Here is a 24,988-nt window from a genome sequence, read left to right as displayed (position 1 = left end):
CACTTGCTAACGTCAGGAAGATGCTGCGTTTAAAAGCCTCCTCCCATTGCTAGCTGCATCCAGTTACTATGCTTTGAAGTCGAAATATGCCTCCGTTGCAAATCGCAAGTGTTACGTTTATGCAGTGATCGAAATCTACTCCGGGACTTGGAGAGCATGCTAAAAGGGAGTGAGCTGGAGGACAGCTTACTCCATCTTTATTCCCATATAGGCGTATTCGTGTTTATAAAGGTATAGTATACACGAATACGTGCAGTAGTATTAGAGAACAGTCAGACCGGAACAATCCACTCGGGAATGCATGAACTAGGCAGAACAGCTAGCTTGTAATGAGTCATGCAACATCACCGGTAATCACCCAGGTATGGGCTACCGTAAACAGGAAAGCCATTCTGTCACCGGAACAAGAGGAGAAGGCAGACAGGTCGCCGGCATCGACTCAAAGTTATTAGTAGTCGGCCTTGCTGAATGATTTCCATGCTACGAATGGAAATGGGCCGTCTGCCCTACTAATTTCCGGGCACGTTTGAAGCAACGACTGCGTCCAATCGTAGCCTCACGGCGAGCCTAGGCCACGTTGGTTACGAGAGACTACTCAGGGACATAACTCACCGCGGAGAGAGCAAACGGATGAAAGGAGTGGCTCCTAATAGAGCAGGCGTATAGCTCTGGTTACTCTGCTGCAAAGAGCAGGCGGAAGTATAGTTCAGAGCGCAGACATACAAAACCTGCCAATCCATACTCGTGACAGATGATGGCCTAAGATTAAAATGCTTAGTGCGCACCGGGTTTCTTGAACAGGACAGTTAGGTAACCCTGTCCTGCCAGGGTGGAAAAACCGATTAGGGTATTGTTTAAGTTTGGCTGGTCTGTTAGTGACACTGTCCAAAATGGAAGGGCCTAGGAATTGTGCTTGAAGCCCAGGGAAACAAACTTTTCACTAGAAGAAGTTCTGGGTTTCAACTTATGCTCCTGGTGTGGCTTTTTTTGAGAAACGGACTCTTTAGCGGTTCTAAACGCCGCCATCAGGTATCTAAAAAGTGGTATAGTCTGTAATAGACAACTTTGAAAGATAGAAAACTAGCAACGCGAGTAAGGGAACATACTTGAGTTAATTACATCATAACGTAAGAGAACCGAATGACCACGCACAGGAAATGCATTATGAAGAATAAATAGCCGTTAGATAATCCGTTAGAGCTCACGAGTGCATTCAAAGTCAACGGGGGAACGAAGCCGGGGGTGGGGGGTTGGGGGGGAGGTAGGCAAAGTGTCAGCTTGGAATAACAGATTGGAAAATTTTCGGCTGCTCCAGAGCAAGAAAACTCGGGATGAACGTAAGAGGTCTCTGTCCCACAGCAGACGTTACCTGATTGATGGCGTTGTTGACGACGGTGACGAGGAATAACAGCTCATGTGCCACAATTACAGACAAAATCGTTCCTTCTCGTTTATTTCACAATGCGCAATAAAGCTTCAAAGATTCAGATTTCTCTCTAGCCAAACTCTAAAAACAAATGTGTCCTTCCACTGGAACCAAACTGTACCTGTCTCTCCCTTACGTTCAGCCTCATTTCAGTTGTTATTGATTGTGTCATTTCATGCAGCTCATTGGCAATGTTATGATTATATTATATGTTCTTCTGTTCGTGCTGCGGGCGACACACATGCCATCAACACAAGAGGCTTCCTTCACTCATCATCATCATTGCCGTAGCGATTCGCCACCATTAGAGTGAAATAACGACACAGTATTCCAACGCAGTGAAGTGCGCCCGAAGCATTTGTAGAATCTAACGCGGAATTCACGAATACGTTACACATGTTCCACGCAGTAAGATTTGACGACCACGATAAGTAAGACTTTTGTGAACTTCCTCAGTTTCAAGACATTTTCAGTAATTCATCACCAAAGACGGCCTCCAAGACGGTTTTTCTGGAACCACAGTATAAGCAGTTTTAAATGGCGTAAGTTCGTTGCTAAGGTTCCTGAGTTGCTCGCTATTCCGTGGCATAGCGCTAAAAGCAGGTGTTGAAGTCATCGGCAGCGAACTGCGTAGAGTCGTGACTCATAAGTGCAGTACGGCACGTTCTAACAATCGCCAAGTGTCTTTTCCAGCTGTTCGACATTTCTCTTTCAGCTGAGCACCTGAGCTGTGTCCACTGCGTAGCGGCGCGGAGCTCGGGGTCCGAGTGTAGCTCCTGCTATTGTATCCCAGTGTCCTTTACTGGAAGTCAGAACGGCGCAGGAAATCAATCATGTGGGCAGGAATACGCTTCTCAGGAGCCTCAGTTAAGCTGCGATGTCTGAGACACCCAGCACGCCATGTTTGCACGTTGAAGCGAACAATTAACTATAAATGCACAAGCGCGCCTCTTAAAAAATTTGCTTCAAACCGATGGCGTCTGCATAGAACGCCGTTAGGCAGCTCGCGGAATACTCACGTTATCACTAGCAATGAGCAACTCACATATGGGCGCATGATATTAAAGCATGTATCATGTTGATGCAGTGAGCCCAACCCTCCTTGACAGCCGTAACGAGATATTTCATCGCGATAAGTGCAAAAGGCATCTTCTCCGCGATAAACGCATTCGCCAGTGCCGTATGCGTCAGTATAAAGCGACGTCATCGATGTGTATGGCAAACGAAAAGTCACGCGTTTTTGTAGGCCAGTGAAAAAATTACTCACGTGACTCTCACAAGACTATGCCCTATGTGATAACACGATTTACGTGGGCGTAGCTGATCGAAGTGGGCGTTCTCACGCAGTGGACATAGGGTTTGGTCATGGCACCACTGTCCCTGTCACAGATTTATCCTAAAAGAGAGCGAGATTGTCATGTCTTCTTTTTCTTCGTCTGGCATTCCTAGTATCGGTCTTTGACAAGTGCTGCTCTTATTTTTCTCCTGAGCTCACAGCTCAAAGCTACACACTGGTTTCAGAGCTTCTATGTCTTTTGCGCTGGCCCTCCTACCAAATCCACTGTCAAACACCTCGAGCAGAATGCGCAGAATACCCGCCCTGAGGTCGCTACTTGAATCACTGAACACAGTGACCGGCAAACGAATGTCTGTGGCATGAAAAATTGGCCTTCACTAAATTCTGCGATGTAGAGGAACGCACAAACTTCGAATCGGTTTGTACGTTCTTAACCGCATGGGCATGTACTATCGGGGACAACTGTCGTCAGGACATGCAACAAGTGATCTAGGTAAACTGGTACCATCACTACCAAATATAAGCTCCCTAGACTATCACACATTACGGCATGTTACCGAGACTTCCACGTCCAGAAGTCGATCTTCATCTACTAGCTAATAACGGAGCTACGGGATGTGCTTGTGCTCAGCGTCTTGAAGGCAGATGTGCCCGACAGTATGCCCTAAAATAACAGTCAAGAAGCTATAGTTAACGTCTTACGAGCCCATAACTACCTTTTTAGCTGCGTCCATGCTAAGACTCCGCCCACAAAATGCCAACAGAGAGCAAAACACAGAATGTCTTTTACTTACTGTCGCTCGCACTCACCTCAAATATGAAGCATTTCGTGACTTACGACGTAACTAGTTTACCCGAAACGCAATGGAGCGCCTGTTGAGCTTCTCTTACGTTCAGCAAGGACTGCTGACGTCAAGGATTGATTTGTCCCTGATCGCTGACCCATGGCAGTGGCAGAGAGGCGTCAGGACAGAGGTCTGCCAGACCACGTCACTGCAGTTTGTACATATCGACAAAGTGTGTCATGACGTAATAGCGAAGCAGGAGGTATTAGTATTCGAAAGGGACCGGCCGTTACCGACGGCTGCGTCACTGGACAGAATTGGCCCTCTTATTATGAGTACCTGATTAGCGGTCAATAACGCTGATAAAAATGGCCCCCTCTCAGTGTTTGCCAATAAAATAATATTTTCTTCTCAATAATTTTCTCAAAGTGAACAGTCTACGCCTATGAAAGCTGTCAATAACACACATGGCTTCTATGGAACCTGGATGTCTGTCGATCGCTGATTCTCCTACGGCCCCGACCGCAGACGCTTTCATGATCGCGTAGGTGTCCCACTGCCGTCTGCCGTCTCGCCGCGCAATAACATTCGTCAAGCATTGGGAAGACAGTGTGACCGTCACCAGTCGTGCGTGGCCTCAGTGGGGAGCCCATCAAACATGACGCACGAAGAATGTCGCAGGGGGCTCGGCTCTGTTTGCGGAACGTCGTGCGCGCAAGGGGTCGATCCTTCTTCACGTAACTCAATAATCGAACGCCCCGGTGCGGCCGACCGAGAAGTAACGAGATCGACGCACGCGCACCGCCAACGTCTGCCTCAAAGGACCCGTCTGCGGTGGCCTTGGGGCAATGAAGCACAATAACAACCATGTCGTAGTGGCACTTTGGTCTTCGAGAAATTAAGGTTTATAACAAGATGCCACAAACGAGACGCGTATCCAGATGTTTGAGACTGTGTTTAAAGAATAGCTGCAGCCGTCCTAATTAGCGTACTTACTTGTGCAAACAGTACTTCGATCCAACGATTACCAGGCAATCGTTGTTCTTGATGAAAGATGAGACACGCTGGTCGCGCCCTCTATATGAAATCCTAACACTACACAGTGCGAATCATGTTAAAGCGTTTTTGTTTGCGAGTTTCTGGAGTATCGTCTACTCCATGCCGATCTATTTAAAGGCGTGTCCTCGCATTCGCTCGTCGCTGACCATTCTTGAGCACAACAAAATGGCCTTCCTTCAAAGGAGGCTGGAGACAGCTTCTGTGCTGGTTGCGTCAACGCGATACATTGCAGAATTACTGATTCACCGCCATTGCCCTCACATCTTGACATCTCGTACACTTGACAACGAAGTTGTTTAAACACTGAGCGATTGCACCAAGTCTAGGTAACAGTCTGCGTAGCTTATCTGGCTAGAAACCATGAGAAGGAACTGTTGCAACCTTCTCATGGTTTCTCTCACTCCTTGGTGCTTGAAAGCACAACCGATGATAAAGAAGCTTCGATTTATGCCGATCACGCATGGTACGTGGGAGCAACAATCCGTCTATGAGAGCACACACACACACACAAAAAAAAACAGATGGAACTTCGCTACTCATTGCAACATACTACGGGGATATTGGACATTTGCCACCGTTTTGCTCAATTCTTGCTGATGTGCCTGTGCAGCCAAAGGGCACGGAAAAGTAGAAGACGTGGCAAGTATACATTGCTCATGCGATGAGACAGATTGCGGAAGTATTCAAAAATGGAACCCATGGGAGGTAGCAGGAGACATTGCTGATCATTGCCCACGACAAAAGCTGCGACCATTACAGTACTGTGGTCATTTGGTGTAGCGATTAGTATTTGTACATGTAACACTGAACAACGCAGGATTGTCATCGTATGGTGCTTGTTGGGGTGAATTAAGCTACGACCACTTAATCTGTAGCGACATCACGGGGGACCGCTGGGTTCTAGTTCAGCCTCGTTTTTACTTATAGGTACCAGCTGGTCGAAAGCATGAAGGGCTAGGACTAGAGCTTTTAGGAAGCAATTATTAGACGAATGAAAAATGTGTGTAGGATTTCAGTGAATATATCTGTTTCAGACATCATAATAATTGTATAAGGCTGGATGTCTTAGACACCATAGAGCATACAAGGCTGGAAGCTCAAGCTAAATTTCCACAAGCAGGCGCTATTTGCCCCTCGCAAATATTTTCTGGCGATGGGTGACGGTGTTGCTTGTAATGAAGATGTGATTGTCACTTCCACGCCCTAGTGACGCAAGGCCTTCTATGGTAACTTGATAATAAAACTTTTTTTTTCTCCGCGACGTACCCCAGCCTATTTTTTCCACGAGACTGAAATTTTAAGGTTGTGGTTCTTGTTCTTTAAATAGGTGGTATGCATTCGATAGCAGCGGTTTTGACAGGCACTTGTGTTGCGACACGTATATTTACCCACGAACATCTACCGTAAGGTTGTCGCAAGACAGTACAACTGAAGTGTTAATTTCGCTTTTTTAGAAGCGAGCAACGCGGTATTTGTGAAGCACTGTGCTTTGAAAGAGGAGCCTTTCGTGTACTTTACTAATGTCTTAAGGAGCAACGCAGCTTTGAAATCCTAAAAAATGACCGAAAAAGTTTTAGACAATTGTTTCATCCACTAATGCGCCTCGTTTCTGATATTCTATCCCGAAGCTTCATCCCTGCAATCGGCCGGGAAGTACTTTCCTGAACCGCGGCAGCTGTGCATTGGGGGATACGCTCGAGCAATGGGCGTTTTACTCCGTTACGATGTTCTGCCTAGATCCTCACCTTGTGGAGGAGATTTCTTCACGAATATTTTATCTATTTATTTCTCTAAAATATATTATTTTCATTACTTCATGATGTGCGCATGCAGCCTGTAAATTGCTAAATTATTTACATTTTTCAGGAGGGAGAACTGTAATTGACTTTGTTTATATATTGCTTTTCCATCAAACAGATACGTATCACTGTATGTAAATTTATGAAATGCTGCATAACCATTGTTGTCCTTATTTTGTTATGTTACGTAGTACTATGTAACCGTCGTATTCCTCCTGCGCTGTCACTTATTTAAAGGAGCCGGGACCTTTTCTTAAGCTGTTGCCATAGTTATTAGTTCTGGCTCCTCCTTTGTAGGAAAGGAAATAAACTTCAACTTCAACAGTTTTGTTTTGTTGCACTCTTAGGACCATAGCGCAGGTCATGACTTTCTTTGTTCTTCAGACTTTTGACCTTTAAATTTCTTCTCACTCTAGATATGCCAACGGACAGTGAATCGTAAAAATTCAAAGCCATAATTTGTGCTTCGCGAAAAAAAAAATCAAAGAATGTCTTGACTTGCAGCGCGCCAGAAAAAAACCCAATAAATGATGATCCAGCATTCTACCACATTTTCTTAAATAACCTTCAGAGGAAAAATATGTATTACAAAACAGTTTTCTGAAGTTGAATTTTAAGAGTGTAGTCGGGAAATTATTACTAATATGATTAGAAACTTCATGCAAATACATCAAGAAATAAAAAGTTTTGGTGAAAGCCGCGTCTCCCCTTAAGATGTTAGAACTCAATAAAGTACCTGCTTTGCATTAAAGCATTTGTGAAATTTCTTGTAGCTTCTGGGCGCTACGTGTGAAACCGTGTCGCTTTATTTATGCAGCCGTTCTTACTGTCTGCAACGACAGACGTTTATGGGACTAAAAAAAAATCTTCAACGAGTAAGTGTGAGGAAAATCTAAAACGGAGCATTTCTTGTCGAAACCGCCAGCGCCAAGTCTTTGATGCGCACGAGAAACATATTCGGCATAAAGCACGGAAACGTCAATATTTTGCATGAATGTCCTTCTTAATGCCGAACTAAGACGAACAAAACACCGTCTGCGATGAAATGCGTTGGCAATGATTCTTTCAACGTTTCTAGCAATTTGAAAAGTGCAGTTTCTGTTGCCGAAATTACGCAGTACATCATGCGCACCACTGGCGTTTGTTTTATTTGTACAGTGAATGCATAGTACACGGAAAGCGTAGAGCGTAGTGAACCCTTTCGCTTTCACTGTCTTTTGTCTGATGCGGTTTCGTAACACGATACACCTAGTACAAGCCACAGCGAGTACGCGAATGGACCCACACTGAGGGCAGGCTGGCCTTCGCCTGGTTTATGTACACGCATGATTACCAGGAGGGGTGTACGTATCGTGACAGACCGTGCGTGCTGAGAAAGATTTGCTCGCATTGCATGCAGACGCAGCGTAGACTGCCCCACCCATGGTGCTTCGAGACAGCAGCAGCTGCTACTCAAAGGTCACCCGGCGGCAGCCGCGAGAACGATGGCCGAGATTTGGGAGAAGCGCCGAACACGTATCACTACTGCTTGTGCCCGTTTGACGTGGAGGAGACTTCCAAAGGCCTCGTAAACGAGAACGCGAAGGAAGTTTCGATACGCTATGCATTCCCATTGTCTGCACTCGGTGGTTTAGGAGTCAGTTTAAAAAAAGAGGAGCAGGTAGCTAATGCAGCTAATGAACATAGCTTTGTACCATTGCTTTTTCCCTGGTTTGACGCAGAAAGACGCTGCACTAACTCTCGCGTAAGCGCAAATATGTTTGAGGCAGCAACTCCCCTTGATAAACTGCCTGTTATTTCTATTATAATACTGCTTTTAAACATTGGCTATGTGCTCCTTTTCCGAAATTTAGAAATGGTTAACATCACACTGCAAACGGTAACATTTGTCAGGCATACAAACAGACATAATCGTAGTGCCCACCTCTAGTCTGCGCTTGTTCTGTTATTTATGTGTTGAGTCTCTGTTTTTGTTGTAGCGCAGCAACGATGTACCCACTCATGAGCCAGTACCAACAAGCCCAACTTGCTGCTCTATTATCCGATTTATAAGTAGCCGGCGTCTTTCAGCCGCATCACTGAGTAACATGCATGATTCAGTAACAGCACTTCAACTCATCGCCTACTAATTTACGCTTCGAGATGCAGGCGCAATTGAGTATTTTACAGTGCCATTTCATGATTAGAAGAGCACATTCATTGTATATTGGGTGGAACAGCGTGAACACAGAGGAATGGCGAAGAAAGAACATCCTTTATCGTGCTGTATCACCCAGAATGAACTGCCAACTAAACCAACTCCCTATCGTACGCAGTAGATTTTTACCCTTATGATAAAAATGGTAAAGAATGTAGTCCTTGCTAAAAGTAAGCAGACAATGGTGTTTGATTCACAGCTGTAAAGTGGAGCCTTTGCGGCATCTCTAAAGGCCAAAAGATCTCGAAAGGTGAGGACAAGGCCATAAGTGCTTCGCTACACAGCAAAGGAACAAGCCTCGCTGCCTGGTTAGCTTTAGCAACTACGATGCATTATTTATTTTGGAATAGCGATACCATCACCTGCGTTCGCTCCTCCTGGATCATTGTTAACTTGCGATCGATATGTTCCCTGTCAGCACCGAAGTTGTACCACAAAGATATATGCTAAGACGAAACGTTCAACGTGGAGCAGCCGCATGGAAGCTGACTGTGTGAGCCTTGCCGCAGGATGAGCGTCGTAGGATGATGACTTTAGACATGACGAGTATGAGTAAAAACACGGATATCACACTGGTAGATATCACAGCTGGTAGAATGTCACGATGTTCCAAGAGCGTAAAGTGGCTTACTTAAAAAAAAAGAACAAGTTTCGGCGTTTTTGAGGTTTCTAGAGTTGACCGAAAGTCCGATACAGCCTGCCGAACAAAACAGTGCTTTCCGCAAACAATCGGTCCTTCCTAATTGTGCCTTCACAGCGTCTGGGCTCATACACAGCACGTGTAGTGAGCGATGCGATGTAGGCAGGTAGCAGTGCACTTAGTCAAGTAGAGCGACAGGGTGTGGCCCCTTCTGTTGCCCGCCCGCAGCAACCATGTCATCCTTCTATTTTTCTTTATGAGAGTCTACTATCCTGGCGTCACTATTCTAAAATTATAGCGTTGTGTTCCACAGCGCTCCAAAGTGTACGGTATCGATCTCGCTGACTAGTCCTGGCGACGGAAAGCTCAGAAGTGCATGGAAGCAACTAGAACTTGGGAGACATAGGCATACTGCCTTGAAAGAAGTCCTCTAGAACTTACATGCACACCTGGAATTTCATTGAGAAACGCTTCACTATTTCTAATTCTATTTTTTGTCTGCACGTAACCACAGACCAACCGAGACAGTCCTCAGGATCACGCGCTGTCTGCTGACACATTCGACACCTTGAATACAGAGCGAGCATAAGACGTAACAAAGTAACCAGACTGCGCTTGGCGTTGAAAAAAACAAAACAAACTTGCGGCAGGTGTGCTATAGTCTAAATGTACGCATGTTCTCTTGCGTGTAACGTGCTAATTTTTTTTCCTTGCCCTAACCGTCACGTCCCTGCTCGCCTCTTGCTCAGATGTGCACTTGATGTAGTGCGGTATGAACGAGTTTCCCTGCCGCAAAGAGTCGTGTATAAAAAGCTTCTGCTTGAAAAGAAAAACTCCTCGTATACCTGAGCGTATCCGTTCTCTGGGATTACCTAACAGCTTAGCGATGTGCTGAGGTGAAAGCTGCGCTATTTTTCTTGATCTCCCTCTGTCACACTTTCTCTGTTTCCGTCGCTCTGTCGCACTTTCAAGGAAAAACGCACTAAGTGCGGCGGCCTTAAGCCGGATCGAGCATCACCGGCGGCAGTGCTGAAGGATTTTGTGGCAGCTTGTAGGGGTCAGACTGACAAGGCTTGGAAACCGTGAGGCCACACCGACGACACTTCTAAGAGCAAGATATATATACTGGCAAATCCCAGGCATATGATCTTCTTCGTGGCTGCAATGCTGTGAACAGTCGAACACAACTTCGCACACTTAGTTGCTCTCGTTGTCGTAGAACCTCAGTCGCACGGACGCTGACTACGTGTAATAATTCTCCGCAGAAAATACTGATCTCAGTCTGCTGGGCGTGGCAAGTGTCTCCACGAAATCCGTCGCCTCACGGAAACATTGGTGCTACACAGATTTTGAACATTGCGTCAGTGAACTGCAGGAATTTGCGTTCGTTGATGTCCCAGGCAAGCTATGAATGGAGCCACGTATCCTTAATCCGATTGCACCAATAACAAAAGCAACTGCTACATTGTGTTGAGGGCAGTGTTTAATTATTACATGCAGAGCGACTTAAACCTTGTCGCTGGCACGCTCTTTCGCTGTACGGAACTACAAAATAAACAGACTGCGAGCACGAAATAAGTTATAACAGATAGGTACGAAAGTAAGCAGTTTTTATGTGACGCGCACACGTTTTCTGGGATGAACTTATGTTCAGTTTTCCTTTTTTTTGTTTGTGCCTACGTATTTGGGTGCGTTCGCTATATACTTTTAATTACAAATGCCGCCTGATTGCTCATTATGTTTCATTTGAAGGAAGGTTTAATCTCGCTCTCTTCGCAGACCGTGTGCAGCTGCTCCTAGAGGCGCGCGTTCCAGACTCTGCTTAATTTATTCATGTCTCGCGCCGCTACTGCCCACGAGGGCAGCTATCCGGATCTTGCCGTGCAAGCTTTGAATTGCGCGTTTGCTTGTTCTTGTCTTTTCTGGCTCAGACCGCGTCTGACGCAACTTGATGTATGGAACCACCGCATGGCCTGAAGGTCCTCCTTGCTTTTGCAAAAAGTAATTTGAGCAAGTCTGCGACATATCGACAGTTTGCGCTAAAAGAAAATGGACTCTGGCGGACAATTTGGCCTAGTAGCCTTTCGTTCACTTCGCGATCTCCAGCCCCTCGCTGACGAACGATTCACAAAGTTGACGCACTCCGGTCGCTAAATCAGGTCACACGCTCCCAGTTCGAAAGCCGAAACTGGCCGGCGTGGAGACTGCTTTATCTCCACGGTGCGCGGGCTTGTCCAGGGCAAGACTAATAAACTCAGTATTTGAAGCAACGCGAAACACTTGTGCTCAGTGTCTTGTTCGTTTATGCCTTTGCCTAACATCGCACGCAGCGTGAATTACCGAGGTTGATCGCTTCGTTATTTTTCATATAATCACAACGCGCTGCTGGTAACCACCGGCTGGGATGAATAAGGTCGGGGATAGTTTAGAGAGACAGTAGGCGTATGTGTTCTTCTCCTTGGACAAGGGGACATTTACAGGTCACTCTGTCTAAACATTTAAATCCAAGAGACTAGAATGTTGCGGCGACTGCGGAACGTACACGAGCGGAACAAATTGTGAAAGCAAATAGCTTTTCAACACGGTTAGAATGATTTGCGAAAGCCTAGTCCCTGTCGTGTTAGCTAACCACATGCCCATTCTTTTTTTTTTAATTTCATTCTTTGTTTTGGTATTACTGCTTCTCGATCCGCAATAGCGACTTTCGTTCCCCAAACATAACGATTTTCATAACATAACACTTGAACACTATGAGCTAGCAACCAAAAAATAGGGAGGAGATCAGCAGAGTAATCAGCGTCACAGAGTGGAACGTCGTCTCACATTCGTTACCGGAGATGCTTCAGGTGCTGTTTCCGGGTTTTCTTGGGGGGCGGCGAAGACGAGACGGCCTGGACGCGTCAAGACAGCACAAACCAGCAGCAGTAGAACTGCGGACATCTTCGCTGGGTTCATGGCGGCTGAGAGAAGTGGAGCCAGAAGTCGTGCGCAGCTGAACTCGGAGAGCAGACCTACGGCACTGCACGGACCACGAGGCCGGGGGCAGCACTGACGCGAAGCCCGGTTGGACGACGGCGCGAACGCACCTGCGCCGACGAAGGCGAGCAGCGGGGGAAAAGGAAGGGCGGGCCCGGAAATCGCTGCACGAGTACCGCACAAAGTGGCTCGTCTCGGAGCGGACCCAAAAAAGTCGAGCGCAGCAAAACGCAGTGCTGCTGCAGGTGTTGTACCGGCGCTCGAAGCCTTCGATCGTTAGTGGTGTCGCGCTCACCCGGCGTCGTCTGCTAGCCGTCTGCCGCTGCCGCGTCGTCTGCTTCGCGCCGCCGCCGTTGGCGCAGGAGCCTCTTGTTGGCCCGAGGCGACCACGTGACCACGCCGACGTCATGTCGTAACGGTTACGGCGAGGCGCGCGCGCACCTTTAACGCGTCTACCGCCGGCCCCTCGCCAGACCGGCAGCGCCGCCGCCGCGGCTATCGGCACGCTGAGGTTCCAATATCTGGGTTCGCCGCTTTACGCGGGCGCCGGCGTCCTCTCAGTTGCGTGCAGCGAGACCCACTCAATTGTAATCAGAGGACGATGTGTTCTCTGCAGCAGGATAAAGAGCCCAAGGAATATGGTTAACGACGCTACAAAACGTTTTTACGCTGCTACGCATAGCCTTCAGTGTGAAGTGCTATGTCTACAGCACCCTTGTAATTATTTTACTTTTTTTTTGGCTGTGCCTGGCACATTCTTCATAAGGAACAACTTCCTGCGCTGTCCGAGAGCGTCCAAGAGGCCTTAAGACAGCTATTTCGTTGTGAAGTTTTGCTGGAGCTGAGCCTTTCCTCTGCTTTCGGGATTGCATCTGGGAGCTGAACTATAGCGACAGGTGCGGGCATAAGCATTTCCGCTACGATGAGACTTAAAAAAAAATTCCTCCTTTAGTACGGGGGTGCGTGTAGAGTCGTCTGCCACGCGTGCATCAATGGGCGCATCTTTTCAGGTAACTTCGCGAACGTGGAAGCAAACGGCTTAAGGGGAATTTTACTATCAGGGACGTTACGCAGGGAGCCAGAAGTGAAGCAAAATGCCGGGCATTCAAGGAGCACAACAATGTGTCTTAGAAGTTCTGTTCCGTAGGCCCGTAATGCTTTACACATGTTATGCGGATCGCCCATTAAAGGCCTTGCTTTTGCATGTGGTAACTATTGACAAAAATGCCTGCCGCATTGGACCAGCGCGAGAACGTACTATCTGCGGGATAAGTAAATAAGACTACAGAAGTGGATTTGAAATTTTATTTCTTAAAACCTGGCATGCAAGCAGTAGCGGCTTGCTAACGGCAGATGCTTATCTTGGTACTCTACGCTTTTCATGCTAGTCACTTTGTTGGTTCAGTGTTAATATGCCCTACGTTAAAACGTTAAAGCTGTTTTCATGGTCTCTGTACTTTTTCTGCAACAGTGTGTTTCCCAGCTGACCGCGGCGACTGCCTTTTCATGCAGACTGAATGTCATTTCTGGAAAATTTAGGAGCCCATATTATTACACAACCACAGCCCTTCAACATTTATTCCTCTTTGTCAAAGCGCAGTTATACGGAACGGGAAGCTCCGTTATTGAACTCCCCGCAAAAGTATCACGAATAGATAATAGAAGAGAATTTGTAGACGTGTGTGGTGTTGCGTCTCCGAGGAGGGAAAATTCTTTTGAATTGAGAGAAACAGCTCGAGAGCCATTCATTTTTTTTAATGGGCATTTATTGGCGTGAGAGGAAGTTTTTTTCCGACGTGCGCAGTTCGCACCGCCGCCGTATTCCCGCACCACCTCCATACTTTTTTTTTTCGGAATAGGGGATTAGCCGCATTGCCGCACGAATGGCAGTCGTCAGTTTAGTTCCACCCTGCTGGCTAAGGGAAGCATGTAACATCAACATATACGGCCCGTGTACGTGTTTTGCTCGCGACCTATAAATGGCGGTGCGGCGATGTTCCTTTTATTTTTCTCTCGTGGATGGGCTGTACGGAACACTGGTTCGGAAACTCTCCCTTATGCATACACGTAAGTTATAACACCTACGTCTACAGATTCTCGTTCACTACTGGTGTCGTCGCCTTGGCACCACGTTATACATAAGCTCTTAGCTTGGGTAGGGAATTTCAACTGTAGTAGCTGCCCAACTGAAAAGAAAACTTAAAAAGCGCAGCTCAAAAGTATCAGTTCTTCTGTTTTGGTGCATGTATATGTGGTTAAATATATCATCATGCGGGTTATTTCATACTGCTCCTTGTTCAAATTGCCGCAACGCCTTGCTGTCGCTGCTGTCTGCAAGCATTGTTATTGATTCGAATACTGATTTTATGCTAATGGGGTACGACTTCAAAGGACAATATCCTTAAAGAAAGAAGACTTCAGAGGTGCTCGCGGAAATTGCACGTGTAGATAAGAGTGACACCACAGACGGCCGATCTCTTTACGTTTTCATGATAAATCAGGAAGCTTTATGCAATAGTCCTTTTTTCATGTAAATTAAAATGTTTATTCTAAACTCAGCCTTTCAAGGCATTGCGGGTTATAGCACCAATCTGACTCAGGTGGTCTATATTTTGATATTTTGTACAGAAAAAAGGCATATTATGTTTTATCTGATGAAAACGAGTGGTTTGTTTACGGGTATGTTAATCAAAAGAAGGACATAGATTGCTTTGTCTGACAAACGCGAGAACTCTGCTTAACTTCGTGATACGCGCTTCAGGGGTGAAGTGATGGTTGCGGGACATTGAGCAAGATGCTAAATATTAAGGGTACAACGGGCCAACAGCAGTTCCGACATGTTCGGGCACTGCACTGCTAGAACGAGTGACGATATTGACTTCTCAATACGCTGCTTGCGGAAGCTTATTACAGTGGAACAGAATTCTAGGCGTCCGCGTGTGACGGTACGCTGGTTCCGTGGATCGCAGGAAGTGAAATATATACAAACCAAAAATATTTTTCCAGTAGTTCTAAGAATAACCTGTCCGTTTTACTTGCGTATTCCGACCCAGTTTTAAATCGTAGCCTTCCGGAATAAGGAATGATCAGACTTTGTGACACACTTAAGGCGTCGAAAGTTATCACTACTCTCTCTCTCCTTGCGGGAATACTGCCATGTATAAGAACTTAGTCGACTCCGAGCAGGCTCGACAACACACATCTGGCGGCTGCTCTTGAACAGCAAATAGCAAGGAAGAATTTTGTAGCCTCCTCAGACGCTTCAATCAGAATTTATTCCCTCTGAAACGCAACGCGTCGTGATAGAAACCAAGATTCGCTTTCGAGCAGCTCACTGCGTTTGTACCTGCTTGCGGGAAAAAAAAAAGCACGAGATAAAGGCTAGAAACAAATTTCATAGCATCGAAAATGACTGGCATAAGTGCGGTGAGTGGAGCAGTTCAAGCAGATGAAAGCGGCATGCATTACGCTTTCAGTTTCTGTAGTTAACGAAACATATTTGTATTTATTGTCTAAAGACCACGCCAAGAAAAACACTAATTAACGTTCATTCTCGTCATCAAGCTCCTTTACCAGAAATTAAGGGAGCCGGTTACATTTCCGTATTTCCGTCACAGACTGTGTTCATATACTGGTAGCGAATTGGCAAGCACACAGCTGGCACGAACTATATCGTCTCCAAGTATTTCTTGGGTTAGACCCATGCCTGATAGGCGGATGCTTTTTTCATCCTAAACAGCGCTATCACAACTGCTGAAGTAATGGGTCCAAGCCAGGAACCGTTCTCACTCGCCAGGTGATTTTATAGTCCTGCCAAAATTTTGTTGGCCTGAGCTGGAGCCTCAACTCTAGCGACAATAAAGTAACACATATAATAGTGAAATATTAAGTGCACCTGTGACAAGTAGCCATTGGTACGGCAAGGGTCCTCAATAAAACTCTCTCTCTGAAATTCACCGTGAGCATGTCCGGTCTCATGACAGTAGGTTCGTGACTTGCTCGCAGCCGCGCCGTATCTAGCCAATCACGATAGACAATGAGGTGATGTTGTTTAGTGCAGGCATCCTCATGGGCCAATATTGGGAACAACCAGGACGTGCATATAAACTACGCCTGGGGAGCAGCATCCCGCGGTCTGTCATAGACCTCTCCAGTGAGTATAAAGACGCACACGAACTGAGGTAGCCTTATGATCAAATGTACACCGTCAAAACATCTCCAGAGTGATGCTAGAGCTGGGCCATATCTCACATATTGGAGGTGGAATGCTCGCTACGCAACATGTGCCATTTAATCCGGTGATCACGAGCAAAACGCAAGGGAGTGTGCTTGCGGGCGTGCAAAAAGGGTAAAACTCGTAGGTACTGGTCGAATGTGCCGCAGCCCACGGGGCGAAATTATGGCGATCGTTTTACGACATTTCCTCATCTTCCCAAACGAGCTCTCTTCTGATGTCCGCACGGATCACATGATGGTAAGTATCGCAGGACCTCATTCTTAGTGGTCGAAAGGTGATCACGTGACCCTGTAGTGACAGAGTATTTGACTCACTAGCTCCAGCATATACCTACCCCTGCAAGCACTATATACGACAAAGGCGACACTACCGCATTCTTCGCAAAAGACACGTGAGGAATGTGACCCTAAACTCCTTTATGCAAGAGTACGCTTGGATTCGTTTTCAGTTATTTGTCAGCTGTGTATAATGCCGTCACGTAAGCTTTCACGGGCACACAATGTTCATGCGCCACTAGGGCTGGCAACTCAAGTAGGAGACGCTCTACGTCTTCAGGCTCGGGTGCGCCTATCCTGACACAATGCTTTCGCGCAGTCTGCCGCGGGTCGAGATCGCCTCATTTTATCGTTTTATAAAGGTACGTAAATATTAAGGTTACATCAGTTCGTTCGGGTGTTTTTTGACCCCGATGCCAACAGGTGGAGTCAGGTGTTCAGTGCGACAAAAGCGGCAAAACTTGGCAGATTTCAATTTAAGGCCGCCCCCTAGACGAGTGAGCTTAGGATTGGTTAAAACGGCGTGAATAAGGATGTGTCACAGAGAAGGAAGCAAAGCTGCCGATGTTGCATTGAGGTTTTTGTGAGCTACAGATGGGATTAGTCTCGAAATCAGTCTGCCTACAATTTCTGTCGTATTTCAATAATGTACAGCGGTTGTTGCGAACCTTCAGTGCATCGAAGCTTTCGGCTCGATGCACTGAAATCAAGATGGCTCAGTGAAGACAATGAAATTTTTAAAAGTTTTGCTTTTATTCTTCGTACGCTCATTCGTATTCTACCTGCGTTTTGTGCTTCTTTTTATTTTTCCTGAGCAAAATTTTACGCCATGCTAATATTATACACCAAAGGCCCACGAATGAGCACTGCTCTTGGAGCTCGCGCAGACTCTCGGAAATTAAACGAAAAGGAGAAAAAATCGTGCGATGAGTATGGTGGCTGCCTGATCTTGCTCCGCAGCATGCCGCGAACTTACTGGATTATGAGAGGACACAGAATTCAGAGGTAGTCGTCAGATGGAAGTCAGCCATGCAACTCCCACTGTAAACAGATAATATCCTAGTTTGCTAGACATATGTAATGTGCTGTTAGATCTTCGTTTAATGTCACATGGTAGTGGGCTAGAGAGGCATTCCTGGCCGCAGTAGAGACAATGGGTATATACTTCGTCAGTGAGCTCTTGAGGACTGCACTGCACGACAGGCAACGGCAGACAAGGTGAGCCTTTGCTTCTTAAATTCCTGCTTAAGCCCTTGCCTTACGCATTGCGATTTCCATAACGTGTTATTTGTCGCAATGGGGTCTTCGGAGCAAGTCCTGGAAGTACCGACTTGACCTGTTAGTGATATGATTGGGCGCTGTGCCCATATATTTACTTCGCACGAACGACGCAGTGGCTTTTAAGGTGTCCGGGGAATGGGCGGGAAAGACGTACGCTTTTTTCTGGACTGATAGATACATTAGTACTTCCTTTTTTTGCAGTCTCTTTTTGTGTTCCCCAGAGCTGCAGGCGGGCTGCTTATGAGTAGAATGTCGGAGATCAGCTTTCTTGGAAAACTAGTGCAGTCTTGCAGTGCATCCTAATGTCTAAAGTACTCTGAGGACCACTGAACAGCGATGCGTAAGTTAGGGGCCAACGTTTGGGAGTTGCCTGAAACACTGTTGGACGACATTTGTGCAGATTTCGTAAAAACATTGCAAACGATCCGTACAGGGCCTGCTTTGTAAAGTATTATATCGCGCACCTGCGGTACCCCAGAGGTCCGCAAAGTTCGCAGGGGTGAGAACAAGAGTCTTCATCTGTCCCTGTCCAAAGATTTGGAACTTTGGGTGTGTAGCAACTGCCCAGGTACACGCCTCATAGTCAACCCTGTGGTTTGACGGCTCTTGACAACGGCTACGCATTCGTAAATGAAATTAGCTAAAGCTTGTTAAATGATTATCTCAAGTCTCCTGGCTTCTTACTACCTTACTATCACATTTCGACGTTTTTACTGCGCTCTTAAGGTTGTGTTGATGAAAGATCTGGTGGAAACAAATTGCGAACAAAGCTGACCACTGCTAGAACAAATCTTCCAGATATCTTAGGAAAGATTTGAAGAACGTCTACGGCAGTGACTGCTGCCTGAACTAAAAGTTTTTCCAACGAAAGATGTCTGCAGCTTGATTAGCACAGTTGAAATCATCTCGATTTCTCTTACAGGTTTATGATGAAGTGGAAAAATCGTTGATGCTCAAATTGTCTGCACCATAGCGTATAAGAGGTCATACAACGGGTGTTGCACCGAACACTTTCAAAAATTCTCCAAAATTTTCCACAATATAGTGACAATATTTTCGGGAATTATTTATAGTCGGGGATGACCTCATTTATTATGCAAATAACCTTAGCTGGATAATTAACTTTATTTCACTAAATAACGAACTTCGTTATTTAGACAGTCTCCCGGTTACTGCCACAGGGGAGTTTGAAGCTTTGAACGTGGGATTTGTTCGCGCTGCCCGGCTTCAGAGCACATCTTTTCCTCCGTTTTGAAACCTGACAGGCATCAAAGTCCATGGCTTTGAACTCCCAACTGGCAGCAACCACCATTCATAGTGAGTTAATTAGGTTTCTAAAACGATTATTTTTTTACTAACTGACATCCGCCTCGGCTGACAGTTTGTTTCAGAAATCATAGTCTTCCGATTTCATATTTCATATTTCTAGAAATTTTTCAAAGTGTTCGCTGAAACACGCTGTATATAAAGCCTGAAAAATCAGGGAAAGTACTAGTTCACATGCATACACATGTGTATTTCAGGTACCTAACGTTTCCCCGTTCGAGGCGTCCTCGCATTTCGTGTGCCTTTGTGTTTCATGAGAGGGCTAATTTGACGCAATCCCCTCAAGAAAGTTGTATGCACAATTCCTCTTGTGCATATGACACCGGGCGAAACCTCATTCAGGATAAATGATTTGGTTATCATACGTCTTTCATCCCAGGCCACTGATAGGTCTGGAACCAGTGGCTCAGCCAAGCGCAATCGAAAATTGTTTGCATTCCAGCGATATCAGTCTATGGCATCACCTTCAAGGCAAACGTCATCGTTTTCTTTTAGAATGAATTAGGTTCCATACCTGGCACATTAAGTGAGGTGTTTGCATGGACACACTCAAGGTTGTGGTCTTTGTAGTCACGTCATCCAAAAGGACCCGGCCCAGGGGTGCTCCTGCGGAAAGCGGCGCAACCGGCGCCTCCTTTTAACACTGCTCCTTCCTTGTCCCGGAAAAGAGCGATAATACTAGCAGTGTTTTCGTTCATGTGGCTTCGCACTTGGAGATATAAGTGCTCCATACAGTTCGGGCTGAGGAGCAGCGGTTTGCCGTTCACTTCTCTGCTCGCCGAACGCTACCTGGCGTCACTGGGAATCACCGCCAAACTTAACCCGGCATCATAAGTGTCAGGTGAGGTGATAAAAACCGGCCGTGACCACCCTTTTGTTTCGTGTTCTCCCATATCGCTTGCACGCACCGAGGAAGTCGCCACCCAACTCTTTCGGTTACGGTAATATACTGCTGAGGCACTCTTTTAATGCGAAAGTATTGCTTGTCTCATGAGTGGCGTGTTGAGGACCTGTCGGCAGAGCGTGTCATAAGAGCTTGTCCTCACATCGTGTCAGCACGAGCTGTAAATCATCCAATATTTCTGTAATTAATAGAATGGTTGTTTAAATGATTATGTATTTACCATTAATAAATAATTAAGTAGCCAAAATCGTTAATTACGATTAAATTCAATTATGTTCCATTAAGTCAAGAAAATGATTTATTAATTGGGTAGTTAATCTACTGATCGAATTAATCAATGAGTACAATTAGTGGTCTTGTTGACACATTTATCGGTAATTTATTCAAGCCGATGAATTATATAAATAACGAATTAGTCAAAGAATCAATCAAATAATTAATCGGTATTTTGGTATGCTTACTAGGCGCTCTAGCAACGGGACTCACGTCTTCGGCTGTGGTGGAACCAAACTTAGAACGAAAACACGACTAAGAAACGGCAAAGGCATAAAGAAACGAATACGCAGCAACATAATCGGCAGCAGTAAGAGAAGAAGTAAGAGAGAGACTTAAGTGCACCCCTCGAATTTTTTCCTGCGTATTTAATTAAGTGAGTCTAGTGTGCAGTTGGTGCAGCAGCTGGGAAATAAAATGACATACGCCTTAGCCCCTACTCTTTCATCAACATTATCATCGTCATAATTAGCCTGGTTGTGTTCACGCTCTCTCCTATGCCCTCCGAGTATCCTCATCCTGCGTCATGCGCAGTGACCATGTATCCCAGCGAAGTTCTTAAGTCCCATCTACTCACGGGACGTCACAGCTGTTCTCGGCAACGTTTTCAGTTCCTTGGAGTACGCCTTGTTACCTTAACAAAATAGCGCTGAGCTATTCGCCGTGTCACGTGTCCGCCCAAATCCTCTTTCTTAAGGTTAGTTTCTGGTGGAATAACACTGTGCATCCAATAAACAAGCAGTCACCTCGTGCGGCGGTAGATGGCGAGGCATGGGACATCAGGCAACCAATTAATAATCAACATGGAAAACATAATAGGGTGCCTCAAATGACAATGAAAAATTAGGGCGACGCTTAAGCTCTTCTTCCTTAAGGATACCCTGTCGTAGGATTAATGGCTGTTAGCTCCTTTCTTAATTAGCACCGTTTTCTAATTACCACAGTCATTAGCATACATCAGTTCGCATTCTAGACCACGTGATACACCACAAGACACACAAAGTCTCCTTTTAACCAAGTCGAACGAACGTGCCTCAATGGCTTAGGGGTAGCGTGTCTCACTCGCAACCCGAGTGTAATGAATTCGATTCTGAGCTGATTATCCCAGTTTCTTGTTCAGGGTAATTAATATGCTTTACATCTTTACATGTCATAATGATATTGGAGTAATGCTACGACGTCATAATCGCAATTTAACACAAGTTTTGTTCATTTTCATTGCCCTTCTCTTCGTGTGACATCACGACATTTCGGCCAATGTGGATTTTTTCCGAACCCCTACGCCAGTACCGACAACTTCGGCGGCTTCTGCACTGAGCGGGAGCTTGACGCTGTTGCGTTCAAGACAATCAGGTGGAAAATATGGGAGGGACAAGCGCTCTTGTCCAAATGCTGGCTAGTGGACTGATACCCCTGTCACACGGCATTCCTCGAAGGCCTTTCCAGCAAAGGCACCTCATTTCACCAAAGGAGCGAAAGCTTAAAGGAGCAGCAATGCAGATACAAGGTGCAGCCCAAAGGTGAAACAGTCGTTCAGGCTTAGCTCCCGCTGCTGTCCTCGATGCGGCTGAAGTGAGTGTTTCATAATTAAAGTGGGGTATTCTGTTCATTCGTTGACCTTAGACAAGTTTTTTTTTCTTTTGCTTCCCTAAAAGAACTGCAACAGCTGTTCTCATCAGCAGCAGCAGGTTTTGTGTATTGCCTTGGCCACCAGGAGAACTCGGTGTTGCAACACTTTCACTGTCTTGAAATCTTGGCATACAATATCAACACCCGTACAAAAAGCAAAGCCAGACACACGTTTCGTTTTTTTAAATATGTTTTTATACATTATTGGCTACATTTATTTTTTTCTTGCTTTTGCTTTTTGACGTTGGATGGCACTGCGATCACAGGTTTTCGAAGGCCGCGTCCTTGGGCTCCAAAGGTCTCGGACGGGCGCATTCGCCTCCAAGGCTCTTAGCGGCAAAGGCGCAACATTTGTGCCGTGTAGCTGCTCTCTTTACGCCTTTGGAAAGAAGGACCTGATTCTCAAAGGCCTTTGCGGTGCCCGTGTGACAGGGTAACTCCCCTCCAGCTCCTTTTTCATTTGTATTCTCAAGTATCCCATTTCTCTGCCCTCTATTTACTGTAAGCAAAATGAAGTAACGCCCGTCCACCATGATGTTAACATTCATCTGGTGAAGAGTGCAGAATGACTCCAGAGTAGCGTCCTCTGACGGTAGGGGGCCCTTGTTTGAACAGACAGGTCATTTTATCCTTCAACACACATTAGCCGTAAGATTGCGTAAGTGATACCCGCTGTGGTGGCCATCCAACATCTTTTCTGGACCAATAATTTTCCACCCGTCTGTTTGTAAGGGAAGATATACTGAGACTCGCATTAATATTCTAGGATGACGGTTTCTTCTGTCCATTTCATGCGCACTAAATATCTTTATTGCTATTGTAATCATACACTGCAGCCTTATTTATCGAGTGCTCACGTCACCCAAACTACAGGCCGTCAATGTGGCATGGTGGAATGACGAATGCTACGTACACCGGCACAAGGACATCCCAGAAATCGCTGAACGAGGAACTTGCGACTGATGGCTTTAGTGCCGGCAATTCGCAGCCTATCGTCACCGAGCGAAACAAATGGACGCCAAATCAAACAAGGAAGGTACAAGAGAAAACAGTGCTATACACACCTGGCGCTTTCAGGGCACTATGGCGGCTGTCCTCCAGTACTGGGCTCATTGTCAAAGTGGTTGCTCCAAGCAATGAAACTTCTTATCGAGGGGACACGGGGATGTCGAGCTTGCGTCCCTTTCTTTCAACCGCGTGATTTCGCAGCCAACACAAGTGAGGGGCACGCATTGCCATCATGACGCCCCGTCCAAGCAGAGGTTATCCGTTGCAGTCTTTTCTGTGGAAACGTATGTTTTCCCGATGATTGACTGTACCGCGAATTGTACTTCGGCTTCCGCATCTCTTAGCCGGCACACGTGCTCGTTTGACCTGTTTACTTTCTCGTCCGGGACAACGTCATGATGTACGTCAACATGCGGAGCATTTGACAAAGCCCCTCGTGTCGATCGTCTATTGTGTGTTTGTTGATCGTGTATGCATAACTGTTGCAGACAGCCATGTCATAGTTCCCTGTCATAAACCCTGTCAAAAAGGGCAGGGTCAATTGGAGAGACAAGTAGGAGGCCTTTGCCCTGCAGTGGGCTTAGTCTGGCTGATGATAATGATGAATGTCATATTCCTCGGGTTGTTGAGAGAAGGGGGGGGCGGGGGAGACCGTGCACCTGCGAAATGACAAGTGTGGGAAATCGTTGCGTCAGCACTACATACCTGTCAGCGTCCTTCGAAGAGTCCGCTCATTGCCGCGAAGCCTAGTAACAATGGCCATCCTTAGTACACGCGTTGAATCTTACGAGCCTCGAGGTTTCAACAGCATAGACAGCCCCCGGAATAATGAGCGCTGCCAATGTTGGTCGTTGCCCTTTAGTATAGCCATAGCTTTTTGTATATTTATTTTTATTAGAGATTTATGCTTTCAGGATGTGTATAAATCAAAAGCAGGAACATGGAATCATCCATAGCTTCAAACTTTAATTAAATTGTCACCATGCTTGTGGCTGACACGACAGCTGCAACATTTTAGACCAGAGTAGTTTCTTCGAACGACCTTGCTGTTGTTTTTGCCTCAAAAAAGATGGCACATACCCATGGTGGAGGATTGGCCAGGGTTTGGTGCAGACTCAAACATGGAACAACTCATCCAGGTTACTCTCAAGCGGCGCATAAATATAGAGGATTTTGTGAGAAAAGAAATCACGACTTCAGAGAGATCTTGATAAAATCTTCTTTTGCGTTAACTTTCTTCGCCTTGTGCACTTTGAAAGCCTTATTGTCTACACCATATACGCCATCAGAGTAAGAAAAATACAAAAAACTACCTAAAATAATATTCTTCTGCTCTTCGTTACGCAAAAAAATAAATATTTTTCATAAACCCTCCTTGCACTACTAAAGAATAATCCAAGCAAGTTCTGGGAAACAATAGGTCAGGATAGCGTGAGTAAATATATTTCAATACATGACGTCAACAACACCCGCTACTACGACGCGCACTCTCCTAATGTATTCAACTCGTTTTTTTTTTCATCCGTTTTCAACAAAGAAGATAATTTTAACATCCCGTAAGTACCATATTTTGATTGCCTCTACATGGCACCAGTTGAGACTACACTTGATGGCATAGTCCACCTGATAAATAACCTTATAGGGTCCTTTTCCTCTGGTGTTATGAAGTTAATTGCACAATACTAAAAAAAGAAATCCTATTCCGTTTACAGCATTATCTATCTTCACATCTTTAGGCAGTCTGATCAACAAGACAGCCCAGCACTTACTTGAAAAAAAAGAAACAGGAAATGCAGCGCAGGTGCTTAAAAAGGGAATTTACAAGAAGATGATCGCCCATGTAATCTCACTTCATCTTTTTTTTTCTTCCGGAAAT

General features: G+C 45.8%; 1 protein-coding gene across 1 annotated transcript in view; it reads right to left on the bottom strand.

Annotated features, from left to right (window-relative positions):
- LOC144099458 (uncharacterized) overlaps positions 1-12,761 on the bottom strand; it is a 75,756-nt gene extending 62,995 nt beyond the window's left edge. The window contains exon 1 of the mRNA XM_077632768.1: positions 12,027-12,761. Coding sequence (XP_077488894.1) covers positions 12,027-12,158 — 132 coding nt within the window. The 5' untranslated portion in view covers positions 12,159-12,761. The remainder of the gene's footprint in view (positions 1-12,026) is intronic.
- Positions 12,762-24,988: the final 12,227 nt, after the last annotated feature.

Source organism: Amblyomma americanum, chromosome 7, assembly GCF_052857255.1.
Source record: "Amblyomma americanum isolate KBUSLIRL-KWMA chromosome 7, ASM5285725v1, whole genome shotgun sequence".
NCBI classification, from domain to species: Eukaryota; Metazoa; Arthropoda; class Arachnida; order Ixodida; family Ixodidae; genus Amblyomma; species Amblyomma americanum.
This window is presented reverse-complemented; position numbering and strand designations above follow the sequence as displayed.